The sequence below is a fragment of the Drosophila subobscura genome, chromosome A, assembly GCF_008121235.1.
Source record: "Drosophila subobscura isolate 14011-0131.10 chromosome A, UCBerk_Dsub_1.0, whole genome shotgun sequence".
Classification (NCBI taxonomy): domain Eukaryota; kingdom Metazoa; phylum Arthropoda; class Insecta; order Diptera; family Drosophilidae; genus Drosophila; species Drosophila subobscura.
In genome coordinates this window covers 11,928,066-11,946,476 of record NC_048530.1, presented here as the reverse complement: position 1 = coordinate 11,946,476, position 18,411 = coordinate 11,928,066, and the positions used below count along the sequence as shown (strand labels likewise).

Here is an 18,411-nt window from a genome sequence, read left to right as displayed (position 1 = left end):
GCAACGAAATTGTATCTCCACTTGAACTTCTCGAACTTTTTGTGTGCCCCTCGCACTTGGCACGGGTTAAGCTGCCCGTCACTGGGGGTCAGGTCACAGTCACAGTCACAGCTCTTTGCACAATTTCTGCACTGACAGACCCTGCAAAATATATTGGCAAAAAAGTGTCAAGCGATCTTAATGGTGGGAAAGTGTTGCTGGTGAAAGGTCTCAGGGTCTCTCGATCTGTGAAATGAAACGGGGAAGCAGCAGTAAAGCATTTAGTTACATTTATGATTACTCTTAAAAATAATTCGGTAATTGCATGCACCATTTTATATTCACTTAAATATCAGCCTTAAGTTTACCCCCGAAAATATGTCAGAATTGTCTCTTAATTGAAGCAATTTGGAGCTGCTTTTTTACAATATTTTGTTGTTGTTTTTTTTTCAGAATTTCGCAAAGACTTTTCCACTTTCCCTTTAATAAACTTTCGTAGAATATTTCCCCATCTTGAATCTATTGGACCAACAGCTGTGGCCAATGGCCGAAATTAAGCAATCCATCCAGACCAGTGCCCAGTGCCCAGCGCAGAGTCTCGCTCCCTGATATTATTTTTGTTTCAGCATTTTTGTTTTTAATAAATTTCAGCGCAGGATGGGCGCTGGCCAGGACATGGACATTGAATATGCTGGCGACCATGATACAAAAGCCGATGATGTTGGGGTGAGCCCCACTCCCCACTCCAACACTTACCCCTCCCCACCGCCAAGCTATGGCTATGACTCCAGCATTGTTATTTTCGTCGGGCGACATTTGCATGCCTCATTTGAGGACAAGTTCTTCATTTATTTATTTTATTGCGGCCTCATTCGCGTTATGAACTCAATGGGCTGTGGACATTATTTTAATAATTGCACTCTCGGCTCTCACAGCAAAAGGAACAACAAGCCAGTCCAATCCATTCCAATACCATTCCATGGCATTCCCCTCTGCTGATAGCAGTCCTCTCCCCCTCCCCCATGTGTTCTGAAACGTTTCTGTTTGGCTCTCTCTTTATGGCTCGCATTCCATTGATTTTCATGGATTTCTCGTAATAAACTTTTGCTGTTTTGTAATTGTTGGGTATCCACCGACCTCCCTTTAACTTTTTCGCTATTTTCTGCTGGCGATAGATGGATGGAAGAATATGTTTGAATGCCATTCAGTAGGTGATAATCGACCGGAAGAGAAATGCCATGCCGTCTGCGAAGAACCTGCTACCTAGAGGCAGAGACCTGCCAAGAAAAAACCTGTAAACCAACAAACCAAATACCAATCCCATGGGCTAAGCTTACACATGCTCCTTGTACTTTGTGGCCTTAATTTATCTTGAGTGGATCAATTGGGCGAGCCCACAGAAGCAGAGCCAAAACAAAGGGCTATCGATCGATGGAGGCTATGATCCGCCAGCTCATAGATCGCATCTCATCGCTGCAGTTCGGTCTCGGATCGTATGACTGAACGGACAGGCCACCTTTTGTGGCCGGGTGTGCTTTTGTTGCTGGGCGGGGATTAAGACAAGTGTCGGTTGCACAATGGCCAGGCGATCCATGCACCCAAACAAAGGACCTGCACGATCGCCGGCCAACGATAAAGGATTAGCCCTGGTCCCTGGTCCCTGTACGGGCCTGCCCTTCGAGAGACAGCCAGTCTAGCGCGCATCCTCATTCTCTCTCGCTGCTCTGCTCGTCCACATTAGGCCTAAGTGCGGCTTAGCCAAATGCTAATAGATTTGCTAATGTGAAAGCCCCGACAACGGCAACGGCAACGGCAACGGCCACACATGTGTATCCTCTAGCGGCTCCTTCTTTTCTCCTTTCTCCTTGAGGCTTAGCCCGGGGACCTGCACTGGCTTTTATTGTGTGCCGCCTTTTGTGGGAAAGCAACTTCATTGTTGCCACAAATTGCTGAACAAAGCAAAGCGTAGCGCCGGCGCTGCCATCGATCCTACAGCCTACAGCCTACATATCCATCCTTCTGCTCCTGTTCTCACACACACACACTCCACACATCCACACATTAATATTTCAATCACTAAAATATATTCGGAACAAACTAACAAATCGGCGTAGCGTGTCCGAGACCATTTTGTATTCATGGCACAGGATTTGCTGGGGGGGGCACTCAACAGAGGAGTTCCACTGCGATTTCATTTGGCTGGGAACTGCTTGCCAAAGAGACGACTGGATTTTACACTATACCTTATAGATTTTATGGTTTTTTCCATTGAAGAAAACCTGACCATTGTTTGTTGGATAATTTTACATCAAATAAGTGGACAGAAAATCTCCTTTCAATCTATAAACCTAAAATATTTTAGCTGCCCATGAGGAGTGCAATTTTACTAAAGTTACCAACAATTATTGAAGTCATCTAAAATCGGTTTTTGAATTTTTAAAAAATGTTTAAGGCCTCTTTCGCTAACCCTCAAGATGGTCAGAAGATTAACTCAACTTTGCTTATTTTTACTGAGAGTTATACTACTACAATTCTCCATTTAAGCAGCAGGTTCCTTTGAAATTCCACCGCCACTGCTGCTGTATGGAGTGTGGAGTCCTTCTCCATTCGCCAGCTTGCGTGCTTTATTTTTGTATGCCCTCAGTGTTTTTTACATGGATTTTCTTTTGTTTTTTTTGGCGGACACAGCTTCATTGGGCCCCAACCATGTTTCTAATCAGTGCAGCTTCCGCTGCCAGTTTCCTCTGCCACTGAGAGTTGCAGGTCGCTGTTCCCCAGTTCCAGTTTCAGTGCCACGTTCTGTCTAACAGCCGTGGGGGGCGGGGCGTCGGTCAGTCAGTCAACATGGCGCGATATTTGTCAACAAGCGGAACTATAAATATGCATGCAGTGCACGTCAAAAGAGACGGCCCTGGACACGGGCACGGAATGGTGAGAGAAACTCGGCCAGTCTGAGGGCTGACCGAAATGCAAAAATGCAAAAAAGGAAAATTTGATGTGGGAAAATGGAAATGCCAAGAGGAAATGGATGCCATAGCACTAGGCTTTGATTCAGCCTCTGGGACGGGGTCTCTCTGCGCTGCTCAGAGTGCATTTTATATGATTCAATCGCTTCACTTAATTTCTGCGACAAATTCAACATTTAAGCTCGAAAATTCAAATCCTCGCAGGCAACGGCAACCCTAAAGGAAAATCGATAGCTTCCAGGGTTGCCGCCATTCGAGAGTTAATAAAATGTCAGGGCTGTCAGCTCAGAATAAATGTGTGGCCAGATCTGCCTGGTCTCTGGTAGGCTTTGAGAATTACATTAGAAACTAATTGTTCGACTACCTCCCAAAAGGGAGTTTACAATAGAAAAGTGAAAAGTTGTGCAGCTAACAGGACAAAAGACAAGACCCAACACGATGTTCCGCCAGATGGATATGCGAGAGGCTGTCCTCTCATCGGCAGTGAAGCGCTGCCTCCTATACGGTTTGTCTTTGCAGTAGTCCTGAGAATAGTTTCTGGGCAAATATCGCTACGGTTTCTTGTTCCCCTCAGACTCACAGCGGAACGGAAGGTTCCTTGACACCAAGGCACGAGTGCCGTCGTGCGAAAAGCCTGTGGAAAAGGCACCTCTTCGCAAAGCTCCCAGGGTCAAGGGTCGCAAGAAGCCGAAGATGTCCGAAATAGAGCGCATGTTGATGCGAAAGGTGCCAGAGCCGAAGCCAGAGGATCCCTTCAAGCAGCTCTTTCCAAACGGACATAAATTCATTGTGCCAGTGTGCTTGAAGGAGTTCTTCCAGATCGACTGCGCCATTCGCCCCATAAAGCCCTATTCGAACGCCTGGCACGATGTGAAGGCGCCGCAGCTGGTGGAGCAGCTGATGGCCGAGATGAATACCGTGAAATCCAAAGCAAAGAAAGACAAGCTGCTCCATAACGATGCCGATTTGGTCCAGCTCAAGGGTCACAAATCAAAGGATCGCAGTGCTATTGACAGGCACATCAAGCAGGTGGTGCTCTCCGTTATGGCAGAGCCTAAGAAATCAAGCAAGGGCAAGGGCAAGCAATTTGCAATGAATACAGCTGAAGCCAAGCCCCAAGTGGCCAAAAAAGAGGGCAGCTGCGAGCCTGGCTCCAAGCTCTTGGTCCACAAAGTTGAGAAGGCAATCCAGAAGTCACAGAAGCAAGCTCCCAATGGAGATAACCAAAAGAAAGAGCGCAAACGAATCCGCAAGAGGAACAAGGGCTACGTCGCTGACAAGGAGACTGAGGAGGCTAAGCGCAACCTGGCCGCTGAAAAGTCATTGAAGACCGATGGAAAAGATGCCAAAACTCTGCACACCGGAGCCAGCGGCGAACCGCAGGTAAATTTCTTTACCGAAGAAGCCGAAGAGTTGCTGATTCCCGGGTCTCCGAACTCAATGGAGGAACACAAAGAGAACATTGCCGCCGGGGAAATGAACGAGAAGACCAACAACCTGGTCGCTAAAGATGCAGAGAAGACAATGGCTGCCGATGTGAAGACTCTGGAGAATGGGGCCAGCGGTGAACCAGAGGTATGTCTCGGTTCTCAATAAGTTGACAACTGGCTTAGTCCCGTGCCTTCTTTCCCACAGATGGAGCGCATTGAAAAACCCAAGAACTTGTCAGAGGAGAAGGACATTGGAGCCGGGGATGTGCTGCAGGAACAGATCGTTTTGGCCAAAGAAAACTCTCCATAGAGTGAGTAGCTGAAACCAGAGGAGGATCAGCAGATATAAATTAATTCCGTTAAGTTTGTCGTTTATTAATAAATGTTTAATAAATCTTGGAGCATGGGCTGACTATTCGCTGACCCTGTGGTGTGGTCTCTTGCGCTCCTTTCAGTTCCGGTATGTAAATCACAGTGGATGGCCCCCACTTTGAGCTCCATCACCTGCCTACAAATGACACTTGCAAATCCACTCGATATTGAGAGTTCGCATCACCCAGGGCAACAAGAGATGGGAAGTGCCAGCATGGAGCTATGGGTGTAGCTGAAGCTGGAGTGGGTTAAGGGTAAGTCTAGGCAAAAAAGAAAGTCATAACGAGGCGGCAGGGCAGAGGAGAGCAGAGCAGCGACAACAAACAACCGACAACCGACAACCGGGGAATCGGCAACCGGCAACACATAAGCCGCCATGTTACGGATGCGAGTGCAGCAACAACCAACGTTGCACCTCCATGGGGCTTACACACACACACACACACACACGGTGACACACACGGGGAACAGTGGGAGGAAAAAAACGAAGCGTGTGGAATGGGCTGCCGATGGAGCAGAGCTGCTGGAGCACATTGATCAGGCAGAAGAGGAGCAAAAGCAAAAGGACAGGACTAGTCCAAAGCGCCCCATGGGACCTTACCGCTGCGGCCAGGAAAACAGCAGAACAGAGCCACGAACAGGCAGGGGAAAACATTAATTCTAGCGCTAAAACGGTCAATCAAATTTTAAATATAAACATAAAATAATGCAAACATTTAATGTTCAGCTCTTCGTTTCCTAGTTCTAGTTAATATCCGTGTTCTCCTGGGGACGCCTTCTATCAAGTTATTGTTGCATTGGCCTTTGGTTATTATTCCTCCTGTTGCTGCTTTCCTTTCAAGCAATTTGGTCCAGACTGGAGGCTAAGGCCAGCCGTTTCACTTTCGACTCGATGCGATGGACACGAGTAGTGCGAGCTGGCCAGTTGCTTTTAAGCATGAAATAGCAATGCGAGCCAAGGCCTGCTCTGGACTTCATATCTCCAACCCATCTGCAAGTCCATCCGAGGGTCCATTCATCTGTCCTTCGGTCCACCCATCCATCCATCCATCTATCGTTGGGTGCTTCAGCCAGGACGCATACAAATCACACTAAACCGAATACGTCAGGGTCGGTGGCAGAGAATGGGAAAGCGAATGGGGATAGAGAAATGGGAGGGGTGGGGGAGGACTTTGGCTTTGGCTCTCCTTTGAGTGCTAGCCCGGGCTCAATATCACAGAAAAATACCCGCAAAAAACGGAACCCGTCAAGGAGAAGAAACAAAAAGCAGCAGCAGCAGCAGAAGCAGCAAATAACAAAAGCCAAAACAAGTTAGAATGGGTCGTAGAAGACTTTAGTTTCGACTGAAAGATACCGCAAACGAGAGAGTCAAAGGAAACATTCATCCACGCCGTAGGACTGTATCGAAGTTTGAGCAGATAAACGAGTGAATGAATTCGTGGATGCCATTGAATACTCCCTGCCTGGCCAATAAATATCGCCATGAATTGCTTGGAGGTCCATTCGTGTATACCCCGACACTCGACACGGCTGGCAGGGTAGCGGCAAAAGGGAAAACAGAAGCTGGCTTGACTACAAAACCCAAGTCGGAACGGATGCGGCATCAACATCATCGACAACATCGGCATGCTCAGGAAGCAGTGTGTGGCAGTGGCGGTGTGGCGGTGTGGCAGTGTGGCAGTATGGAAGTGGGCAGGCTGCTCTACTCGATGGATGTGCAAGGATTGACTTTGACTCCTGCCGAGCCATATGTATATCCTGTTTGTGCAGAGATTTGGCTTTGAGCTATGGATATCGTTAGAGATTGCCGTCGCTGGCTTTGTGTGAACCCCACTGCCCCTCATCGATTTGCCCCCCACCACCCCTGGATGAGCGGATGAACGTACGGTCGTAGGAGGAGGAGGAGGAGGAGGCGGTGGAGAAGCTGCTTCCACTGGTGTGGCAACTTCGAGAGTCGTGTGCAGCAAGTTTACAAGGCTGCACTCTCTCCCTACTGGGTATCTTTTTTTGTGTGCTGCTGCCCTGTTGGAGGCTGTTGATGTTGCCGTTTTTTAATTACATCCTTCACGGGGAATCAGTTCACATGGTCACATGGGGAGTCGTCTGAGGGATGGCGCATATCAGGCATGCGTCGTATATGACGTAGGGGGAGAGCAAAAAAAGTCAAACCAAACCAAAAACTTGTACAAATGCCATGGTTTGGTTTTGGCCTGTCAGAGGAGCGACTGAGACTGCGACTGAGACTGGGACTGGTGTTCGTTCGTTAGTTTATTGTGAAATTCCAATAAATGCAGTTTAAACCAAAGCCTTGCCTGACAACAACAAAGAGGAAACAGCAGCAACTACAGCAGCGAAAGGAGCAGAAGGAGCAGAAGGAGGCAACGCCACGCAGCAGCTGGACAAAAAAAAACGAACGAGAAAATCGTAGAAAATCGGAAAATTGGCCCCACAATGTGGCAGCAGGACAGAGGATTGGTAAAAGCTGCTGGAAGAGAGTGTCCCAAAAGAATGAAGGTTTCAACATGTGAAACATTAACAAGGAAGCAGCACCGAAAGGTGTCCCTCAAGAAAGGAAATGGCAAAGAAATAGCTGGAAAATAGAGAGCAACACGAAAGTACTTTGACCTGCTGCAGGGTATGCCCAGAGTCGCCACAAATAGTTGCGACAAATTGTGCGGAGGACAGAAGGAAGCCGCCTGGCTAAAGTGGCGCAGGTAACTCTGGACTCTGGACTCCCCCCCGTCCCATACGGTTCAATTGTGCAAGGGATTGCCAGGATGGCGATGCCGTGAGATGCTGAGCGATGCAGAGAGCGTTGCGAAACGATGCGCCAAGGCCATCATGACGATGATGATGATGGTGTGAGCTTCAGCTTCACATCAGGGTAACGATACGTGGCGCCCGACAAGGACTCCCGCTCTCTCTCTCCCTCTCCCTCTCTCTCTCTCTCTCTCTATCTCCACTTCCTTTGGGTACTCTAGGTACTTGGGTACTTTGGGGATTTTGTGCAGATTTACATGCAAACAATCAAGATACGACCGGGGCTTTCAAGTGCCCCAGGAGCGGGAGCAGGCAGCAGGCAGCAGGCAGGGGATCGCTACCAGAGCACACAGAAGAGAGCTCCTGCGACCTCGCAACTCGCAACTCGCAACTGCTGAGGGACTCGTGCCAATACGTCATGTGTGTCCCAGCAGCGGCTTACTCCCGGCTCCCAGTCGGAGAAGGCGTGGAGCCGTGGGTATGGTATGGAAATGGTTCTGAGTATCGACGGGAGATGGTAGATGGCTCTGGCTCTGGCCCTGGCCCTGGGGTTTGGGTTAAATGCTGCCGGTGCACGTTCCGTTTGCTTTTCACATCTTTTCACCTTTGATTTGCCATCGTGCTCTCCGCCCGCCCCCCTCATCCACCAATCGCATTTCAATTGTCGTTGTCCCTTTGCCCATCTCCGCCCGTTTCCTGTTTGCCCTTCTTTGCCTTTGCCTCCCATTGGGTGTGGGTGTGGGTGTGGGTGTGGGTGTGGGTGTGGGTGTGTGTGTGGGTCTGGGCTTGCTGCGTGCCTCTGGTTTCGCTCTTGATATTTCGAAATGTTTGTTAAATAAATATCTCTACACATGTTCCGATTACAGACTTCTCCCAGGCCACCCACTCAATCACTTTGCATGTCTCTTCCAGTCTCTTCTTCTGTCCCCCTGGAGCTTGTTATTTTTATTCTTTTTGCTGGTTGATATTATTGGTTTTTAATTCAATTGCTACTTACGTATGTTGAATGTTTTCTTTTGGGGATTACTTGGCGCTGTCTGTGGGCTCTCTGCATCCTTATAAATGATAAATGAGAGTTAATTATTTAATGTCTGTCGCCCTGTCACCCTGTCACCCAGTGGCTAACACACGAGGCTAACCCACACATCCACCGACCCACCCGCTGAAATGCAAATTGCCATCGTCACATGCCTGACTTTGGCTTTGGCCATGTGAGAGCTGCAGAAGGAGGCAGCAGGAGGGACAGTGACACAGCAGCAGGACATCCAGAACATAGAAAGGACCTCGGACAGCTAGACTGTGGAAAACAACTGAAAAGGAAAACACCAAAGCCATCAGCACTGGGTTGAACTAGGAATACCCTGCAGATGTGTAGGCTGCAACTAAAGAAGGAGATTTATCAATCAATTTTACCTGAAATAAATAATGGATAATATAAATAATAAATATATTTGTGCTTTTATTACCCACCCTCTGGCAACATGCACTTTGGGCAGCCCAGAGCAACCCAGAGCAACCCTCCCACAACATGCCCAGTTGATCCATTGGTAAATATGGCCGCCAGCTACTCAGTGGGTCAGCAGCGGGTCACTTCCCCTCCCCCCTCCCCCCTCCCCACTCCACCCTCCCGCGTAGAAGGGATCACTGCGCATGCCTCGCGTCCGTTGACGATCTTTGGGGGTGGGTCAGGTCGAGTCGAGTGCCAAGCGATTGCCGCGCTATCTTTCCAATGGAGAAGGTCCAGGCTTCCGGGCCTCACTCTGCTCATGCAAATTCAAATTCAAATTGAATGACATGGCGCTGGCTAATCCCCAACCCCATCTCCATCTTCATTCCCCTTGCTCCCTGTCCCTGTCCCTGTCCAACTGACTTGCCAAGTGCAAGCTGCCGCCCCAAATCCCCTGACATGTCAAGGGACAGCGCTGGAGTGTGAAAAGAATTAGAACTAAGACGGGAGATTTGCTGGATTCCAATGTTCCCAGAGCAGAGGGCTCTGACTCCGCCTGTGACTCTGCTCCGGACAATGGTCAGTCGAGTAAGCAGACTGGCATTCTCCTGCTGCCGCTGGTGCTGCAATATTTACGACTTTGCCGCGCGCATTATCATTAATTTAGCAGATTAGCAGCAGCAGCAGCAGCAGAAAACGGAAAACGGAACATCAAAAACCACAAAACCGCCTCGAAAATATTGTGTGCAGACACAGACACAGACACAGAGTGAAGAGAGGAGAGCGGAGAGCGGAGAGAGGGGGGAGGAGGGAGTGCCTGGAAAAGTGTTGAGCGTATTCCAAGAATTTTAATTGAGCTGTTGCCCCCGAAGATCTCGAACTGCCGACTGCCGACTGCTGTCTACCGTCTGACTGGTGCGTGATTTAAGGCAAATCCCAACAAACTGTGATAATCGACTTTGATGCCCCCCGACTGTCGCCGCCATTCGACATTGTCGCCTGCCTATCTGCTGCTCCTCGGACTGCTCTGCTCTGCTCTGCTCTGCTGGTTTGCATTGCATTTGAAAAATGGTTTCGTATGGTTGGGACAAAAGACATTCCGCAGATAGACCAGACACATACAGGCTGACAGAAAGACAGACAGACAGACAGATATCCTGTTGTGTTTCCAGCCAACATACTCCACAAGATATTGAGAGCAGAGGGCAGAGTGCAGACAGGAGATTGCATTTGCCAATGTCCTTTTATTATTACGACAGCGAACGAGCGGCGACCGAGTCGAGCGACGACACTTGGGTGCAAACGAGCCGATTATTGCCGCCTGATAATGTTCTAATTGCCCTGCAGCGATAGCGACAGCTAGTCCAAGCCAAGTCAAACTGCGTCCAAGCCTGCTCGAGTCCAAGTTCGAGTCAGAGTCAGAGTCCGAGCCAGCACAGAGCTCCTACTGTTTGGGCACTGCGCACTTTGTTTCTCTTTCTCTTTTTTTTGGCAAAGGAACTCGCCTCGACCTGTGGACTATGTGAAGTTGCAGTTGTCCTTTGTCATGATGTGCCGGACGGCACGCTGAGTCCCTCCCTCTCCCACTCAATCTGTCTGTCTGTCCCGCTCTCCGCTTATCGCTCTTGTCGTCCCGTGTCGGTAGGTGTTTTATTTGCCAAATGCATCCGACAACGCCCCGGGGGCTGGGGGTGTCCGTGCCCATGTCCGTGTCCATGTCCCTCGACTGCAGTCAGTCCCTCCAGAGCACTTCATTAGTGTTTTTTTTCTTTCTTTCTGTACGTGGCCGAGAGTGCACCAGAGGTCCTTCTTCTATCGTCAGTCAACGCTTAGCCGCCCATCACTGACCGCAGTCACTTTCCCGGAATCACTGGCGGTGTCGGCGGATCCTTTTATATGTCGCCAAGCCATGAAAATCGATTTCACATTTCTTGCACATTTTTCTTTTCACCTTTTCTCGGTCCATTGCAGCAAATCTGAAGTATGGCAAGTACAAATCTCATTTCACATTTCCAGGTGCTGTCGAAAAAGGGCGAAAATTAATCAATAAATGAAGTACATAAATATGCAGAATATTTTATGCATTCGGGAAGGAACTTTCATTTTCCCTGGACCATGGTAAAATTCCATAGCAGCCAAACATAGTTGCAATGTGACTAACAAGTCACGCTGTTGCAACTGAGAATTTGTGCCAAATTTTGAGGTGGCAGTTCTGCCGGTGGAGCCTCAAATACCGACCGAACCGCCGCATTGCTCACAGCTTCCAAATGCAATTTATTTATCTGTAGGGGCAGCTCACATTTGAAGCCATAGCTTAAAGCAACGATTGAATCAATACGCAAATCTTCATACCAATTGGGCAAGCTGTGGCTCTCACACACGCACTTGCTGCGGCAATTTATTATACCTAATACACTTATTCTTGGCTCTAGCATTACTTACAGACATTTGATTACAAACCAAATGCAAGCGCAACCTAAAAACGGGAGCTTCTTTTACTAGGATGGCTCTGCCGCGATCCAAAAGGTTCCAGCACTCCACGATTCGATGCAATTCCTATTGGCAGTATAGTTCACATACCAAATTAACAAGCCAGAGTCCATACATATATATTATTCGATTTCGTACACAATGCCACAACACACACACACACACACACACACACACATCTAATGCATAGAGTACAGACATATTGGGATACTCCCAACTGGGTAAGCAGAGAAGTTTAATTGGTGGATAAATGGTGTATGTGTATGGGGGGTGGGGTGCGGATACGAAATGTCCAACAAGATTTGATTTTTATCGCAAGTATATTTGAATTTTATTGCGTACGAAATTCTCGATACAATCGCCGAGGCCATAAAAGCGACTGGAGGCCCTGGAGCCAAGCCAGGACATGGCCATACCATCTATGGCAGCTCACGTAGTGACGGGCAGATTATACACTGTGGAAATGGAAAGCAGAGGAACAGAAACGACCACCAGAATGTACGTCAAGCAGATGTTATTACCTTCTTATTGGCTACTTAGTCCTAGGCCTGTATGGGAGCCATACTAAATGCACTGAAGCAAAGACAGTGACACATTTTCTGTCACTGTAGACTTGGCCCAAACAGAGGACAGGATAACAAGCAGCAGCAGTGGCAGGGGCAGGGGCAGTGGTACTGGCAGGAGCAGGAGAGAGCTCGAGCGGCACCATTTCTTGGCCACGTTGGCGTCATTTTCCACGCAATAAAATAAACATTCAAAACGAAATCAACTTAAACGCTCCACGTGGACCTGCACACTCCACCCTTCTGCGCGCCTCCCAATCCAATCCAGTCCCCAATGTGGCACATTTAATTTTATGCTTATTTTTATGTCACTCTACTTTATTTTTTTGCCCGCCAGAAGGGGGTCCACACCCCCCAGGGGTCAGACCTCCAGTGGCCAGTAGCCAGTGGCCGCAAATCCCTGGACTCCGGCTAATAGTTTGGGCAAACAGTAATCGGGGCCAGCAGCAGGCAAGGGCACAGTCAAAGCCAGAGCCAAAGCCAGAGCCAGAGCCAAAGGGTTGATTTAATAAGTTGAACCGATTCGATTTCTATTATCTGCTGCCCTGATGTGTGCTGTGCCGGACCCAAATCAAATGCGTATTTATCGGGACTTAAATGCGATGTGAAGCGAGCGAGGATTGGAACACCCACGGACCCAGGGAGCGATGAATCCAGACGGACAGAGGGACAAACCTAAAGTGCCCTGGCCACAATGGGTTCGGTTCTCGTTTCGGGGTTTGGGGTTTTTCAACATCAGCAGCAGCAGCAGTAAACAATCGTAAAACGTCTCAAACTGAACCAAAAATGAGACAATGACTGGGCAGAGGCATACAGGAAGAGGAAACGACATTGAGCAGCGGGCTAACTCTGACTCTGACTATCGACTCCACAGCTCCAGCTTCAGCTCCGTGTGTGGTGACATCATCGCCTCGCCTCAGACTAAACAACAATTACACATGGTCCGTGGACCGTGGACCGTGGACACAATGCCACTGAATGGCTGTTATGTTACCATTTTCTGGGCCTTGATTGCTTCATTTGCCAGAACAGTGGCCCAAGTGCTAGTCTCTAGATGAGTTATGGCAGCTCATCCACATCCACATCCACATCCTCAGGCCATGCCACAGCATACTCTGTATGCTGTACAATGGGATCAGCAGTGTTTGAGAGATCGTCATTCTTGGCTTGATTTATACTGCGGATGCGTCTGGCATTTGGGAAGCCGTTTGCAAGCCTCATAAATGTACCCACACCCCCCAAGCCCGGTGGCACATTTTTTGGCAGCTGGCTGCAGGCTCAGACTCAGGAATAACTAAGAAGAAAATTAACAGAATATTTTCTATTGTTAAGCTCGATTATGGCATGCTCTCACGTCTAGTTAAACTGACATTTAATTATACGTTTTTGCAGATAGAATTTCTCCAGGGAATCTTCTTTAATATGTAATCGTACTCAGACTCAGAAGATCTAGCTGGTAATTCTATTTACAAGCCAATTGTAGGGCAAACCTTAAGCAATTTTCTCTAGAGACTGCCAATTAATGATCGTTTGAGAGATGCAAATATATTTTATTCTTCTGGGATTCTTCTGGGCCAACTCTGGGCAGCAATTGGGACGTATGCGGTGGTGGGATCTGCGTCATTTTCAAATTGGTCTGCGGTCCATGGCGTCGTCCTGGTCCCCGACATGTTATGAAATCCTGAAATTCGAACAACAAACGAATTTTATGTGCTCACATAAAAAGAAGCAGAACCAGAAGCTGGAGGGGGAAAAGGGCAAATCAAAAAATCAAAACGATAAAAATGAAACTCCTTCCCCTGACCTCACACACAAGCACACACATACACGCGTGGCTGGGGGGTGGGAGGTCCAGGCAAATTGTCATTAGACATGCCGAATTTATGATATTCGGCTGTGATTTCTCGTCTCCTTTTTTCTGTCCACTTTTGAAGCACCCACCACCCAGAGCCGCCACCCATCCACATCAAGCTCTGCTGCCGCTTAAGTATACTACACACATTTTTTTGGGTAACCCTTGCCCACCCGCAACCCTCCCGCAGCCCAACACACACGCACACACAAAACCCATAAATTCCATAAATTGTTGGGCTATTATTTCTCGTGGCTGTCAACGCAATATTGCAGGCAAATTGTCCTGGACACCGACAACAACACTGCCAACTGTGCAGGCTGGGGCAGGGAGGTGGAGAAATCCAAATGGTGGTGGCGGGGGGAGGTTGCCAAAACGCACTTCAAATATGTTTTAAACGAATACTTTGTATATCTGTGTGTCTACCTGTGCTGGGAGCAGTTGTCACAACTCTTTAAGCAGACTGAGGGCCACTTGGACAACTTCAAATCTAAGTGCGAGTAAAAACTTGTGTCTCTTAACAGAGCCAGTGGCAATCGTAGTTCCCTGTCGAAGAGAGTTTAAAGTAGTGACACCAAACGGGAATTTACCATATGTATACATGTATGTATCAGAAAAGCGCAGTTGCAGTATGAAAACAATTAATATAAAATTTATGTAAATAAATATGTACTATGTACCGAATAATGTAATTATAACACACACAAATATTTGGTTGAAAGCCTAACAAATTGTTGTTTTCTACCATTTTAGATGTACATATCTTCATCGTTGAAGTTTTATTGGACTTGGCTAGATATCTATGTCCAGATTTGAACTCTTTAGTGGACTGCAATCAAAAAATATAAGCTATAAAAATCATAAATATATTCCAAAGAATGTCAAAGGGGCGCAGAGTAAATTAAATTCAATTCAAGAAAAAATCGTTGAGATAATCGTTGCAAATCAGCAATAATATATATGTAGATGTGTTCCTGATCAGCAATGATAGCTGCCAGTCCGTTGTACTCCCGGTCGACTCTCTGCCAATCCATTTATATGTTAAACTGTTTTTTTAATATTTTTTATCCACATTGTAGAGATGTTTTTATGGCATTTTTCGCCGACACTTACTTTTTGTCGTTGTATATTTCTGCAATTGACTTTGCAGCCTTGACTTACGCCAAAATGACATAATTAGGGGCCCACGAGGGCGGGTCAGGTACGCAGGCTGCACGGGGAACGGGGACTGGGCTGGGCTGGGGTTAGGGTTAGGGTGATGCTATATTATGGCTAGGGTTACATGGTTACATGGCCCTAACCCTAATAACCCTAACCCCGGCCATAAAAGATGCAATTTCGCGCGAATTCTAACCCCAGCAAATCCTTTTTCCTTTCTCTACCATTAAATTGCCGTTTTTTTCGGGCATTTTCCACCGAAATTTGCTGTCAATTTTTCTGCCGTTTTTTTTTTTTGTTGTGTGAGCCAGCCTCCTTTTTGGTGATATTCGCTGACGCTTAGAAAGTCAATTGGTTTATGAGTGTGAGCCTTATGTAGAACCCAATCGATACAACACGGAAAACAATAGCTCAGAACCCCCTGGCATATGTGTCAGGCACATTTTGGGGTGGTACCTCAGTCAGCTTCGATCATTCTCCAGCTGCGAGTCAGAGAACAAAAAAACACGAACACAATTTTCGGAACAAACATTTCATTTTCGATTACGTCCACAAAACTTTCCAGCCAAAAACATAAACCAAAATTTCAAGCACATTTTTTTCGTAGCGCGTTAACCAAATTAGTTTATCGGCTTTGCAATGCATCGTGGCGCATCGAAAAGTGGATTCCTGACAGCCAGCAACGCCTGGCGGCTGGGGGGATCACGGCAGCCCATTGCGCGAATGATTCGTTCGTCCAGTCGGGTGGCCAGTCCTGGCCCCTTCTATGTGCCGAGCCTGAAGGAGAGCCAGAAGCGTCCGCTGGGCACACGCCAGAAGCATCAGGACTCTTCGAAGGAGGCACAGCAGAGGGAGACGGCCAGGAGCAGGGACTACAGGGACTTGGTGCAGATCTGCCTGAAGGTCAGCAGCAGTGGAGAGGCAGATACAGGGATGGGTAAACGGTGCTATCACATGACGATGACGCTGAACCACGAGGATAAGGATGAGCTGGCGTTCCAGAAGAGTATGCAGCGCATGAAGGAGCTGATTGCCAGCCACCAGGACGCAGATGGCGAAGACCAGTCAAAGTGGCAGCCGATTCTTTCGACAGAGAAGCACGTGGATAGTCCCACCAACGAGGATGATAGCCCCTACGCAAGCGCTAATGCAGCGGAGGATGCGCCTGAGGAGTCCGACGAGCTGGAGGCCAAGCAGGACATCGAGGAAAAGGAAGAGCGGGAGTCCGAGGTGGAGACAGCGGCAGAACCACTTCAGCAGCAGCAGCAGCCCCTGGGCCACAGCACGCTGCGGTTGGCTGCCTCTGACGGCAAGGAACGACCAGAGGCAGACAACGATCTCCGCTTCAATTCGAAGGAGAAGAAGGACACAGCCAGAGGGCCCAGGGATAACATTGATCCCTACGACAAGTTGGTACGCACCGACCTCCAGAAGCACAAGGAGCGCGAATATGTTGGCGTCTATTGGACCGGGCAGGGCGAGCGCCACGACAGTCGCCTGGATATCAAAGAGGACGAGGATACTGGCTACGTCACCGGCGAGGGTGTGCCCGTGCGGAAGCCCAAGACTCCCAAGAAGTAGATGAACTCTGCCCCCTGCCCCACAACCCATACGAGGCCCTGCAGGACCACAGCAGATCGGAGCAGTGCGCGAAGCAGTTGCTCAGTTAGCTCATAAACAGAAATAAAATAGAGACTGGAGAGTGGACAATACCATTTATGGCGTTGATGGGTTTTCCTTTGGCCGGCGCAGAGTTCCCGCTAAATCGTAAATTCACGAGTGCTCGTGGATGGCCAAACGGTTCCACAACTTTACGATCACAGCCCACTCCCCTGAGGTTTCTGCGGGTTGCATTGAGTTGTGTCATCTCTCGGGTACCTGTGATCCGAGGCTTAGCAAATTTTATGCAATGCCAGGAGTCAAGGACACGGCCAGAACCGGCAGCAGGCCTCCTACCTGGCCTCAAACACGCTTCCAACACGCGGCTTACGCCCACTCTTTTTTTTTGCTCGCTCAAATCCTTTTTTTAGTGACGGAATGCGAATCCTTTTTTCGAGGGAAATGGAAATTCAACCAGAAAAGCCGAAAGCCGAAAGCCGAGACCAAGCCAACAGTTAGCCGTTTATTTAGCCATTTATTTTTATTCGAATCGCTTCTGCTGGTGCTGCTGCTGGTGCTCCTGCTGCCACTCTGCTCTCAGAACGTTTCAACTTCCAAGCAATTATAGTTCAATAAATTCACCCAATCACCTAGGACAGAAAGAGAGAGAGAGAGAAAACGGATGGAAAGTGACTCTTTTGATGGTTCAATTTACGTGGAAAACAACCCAAAACAAAAACACAAAATGTACCCAAGAGGCGACTGGGGAGGGACCTGATCTGGGGCCTCACAAACATTTTTCAATGGCCAGCAAGAGTAGCAAAAAAATAAAAACAAAACAGAAATGGGAAAATAATAAAAGCGAAAGAATGAAAATCGTTCCCCTCCGCCCCATTTCATGATTCTCTGTAGCTCGGTGTATCTGTGTGTCTGTGTACCTGTACCTGCTTGTATCTGTAACTGTAACTGTAACTGTATCTGTGTCTGTGTCTCTTTCTCGACGAGCAATTGTGCCCGTTCAATGTAGTGCAAGACTTTCGACGCGCGATGATAAATGGTTGCTTTGCCAATCTATCTGACCCCTGGGCCGGAAATTAAATTTGTTTGAAAATTTGCCACTTTGCTCAAGCTGCGAAATCTGTTCGTTCGTTGTTTCTGTAGCCAAATGAACTGTGGGAACCCAACCCAGTTGAGGGTTGGGGGGTTACTTTCTGGAGGGGTTGTCAGAGTTGAGGGTTAGATATTTTTTACCTATGTATATCTGAAATAAACATATCTAGAACATGCTTTCTTAAGAAATGAATTTCCCATTTAATCTATCTACAGTCATGTCATGGAAATAACTTTTCCTCACTACATTTTGTATCAAATCATTGGGGGACTTTCTGCCCCGTAAGAACCTTCACATACGATGACCACACGGCGGTCAATTAAGTCGTTAAATATGACTTACCCTGGACACCCTGTCCGAGAGGCAGAACCAGTTGGAGCAACGGCTGGCATGGATGGAGTAATCTATCGAATCTATCGAAGATATCAAGCAGACCTCCCACTGAGCAGGAGGAGACTCAAATGCTTAAGAGGAGAAGCTCCCCCTGCGACAGTTTATTGAAACATTTTTCATCATTTCTTACACAAATCCGTGGCCAGCAGGACAATTGACAGTGGAGGGAGAGCGAGGGAGATTGGGAATCGGGCATCGGGATTGGACATCCCCTCATAAATCATGTCCCAAGCTGCGGTCATAGCCGGTTCGGGGCTGCGGTGCCAGTTTGTCTGGGGAGAGAGACAGAGC

General features: G+C 48.1%; 1 protein-coding gene across 1 annotated transcript; it reads left to right on the top strand.

The window, feature by feature from the left end:
- The first annotated feature begins 3,315 nt into the window (after nucleotides 1-3,315).
- Nucleotides 3,316-4,718, top strand: LOC117894318. Its single transcript, XM_034801293.1, has 3 exons — nucleotides 3,316-3,450; nucleotides 3,520-4,520; nucleotides 4,581-4,718. Exons 1-3 carry the CDS (start codon nucleotides 3,384-3,386, stop codon nucleotides 4,683-4,685), a joined length of 1,173 nt encoding a protein of 390 aa, XP_034657184.1. The 5' UTR covers nucleotides 3,316-3,383; the 3' UTR covers nucleotides 4,686-4,718.
- Nucleotides 4,719-18,411: the final 13,693 nt, after the last annotated feature.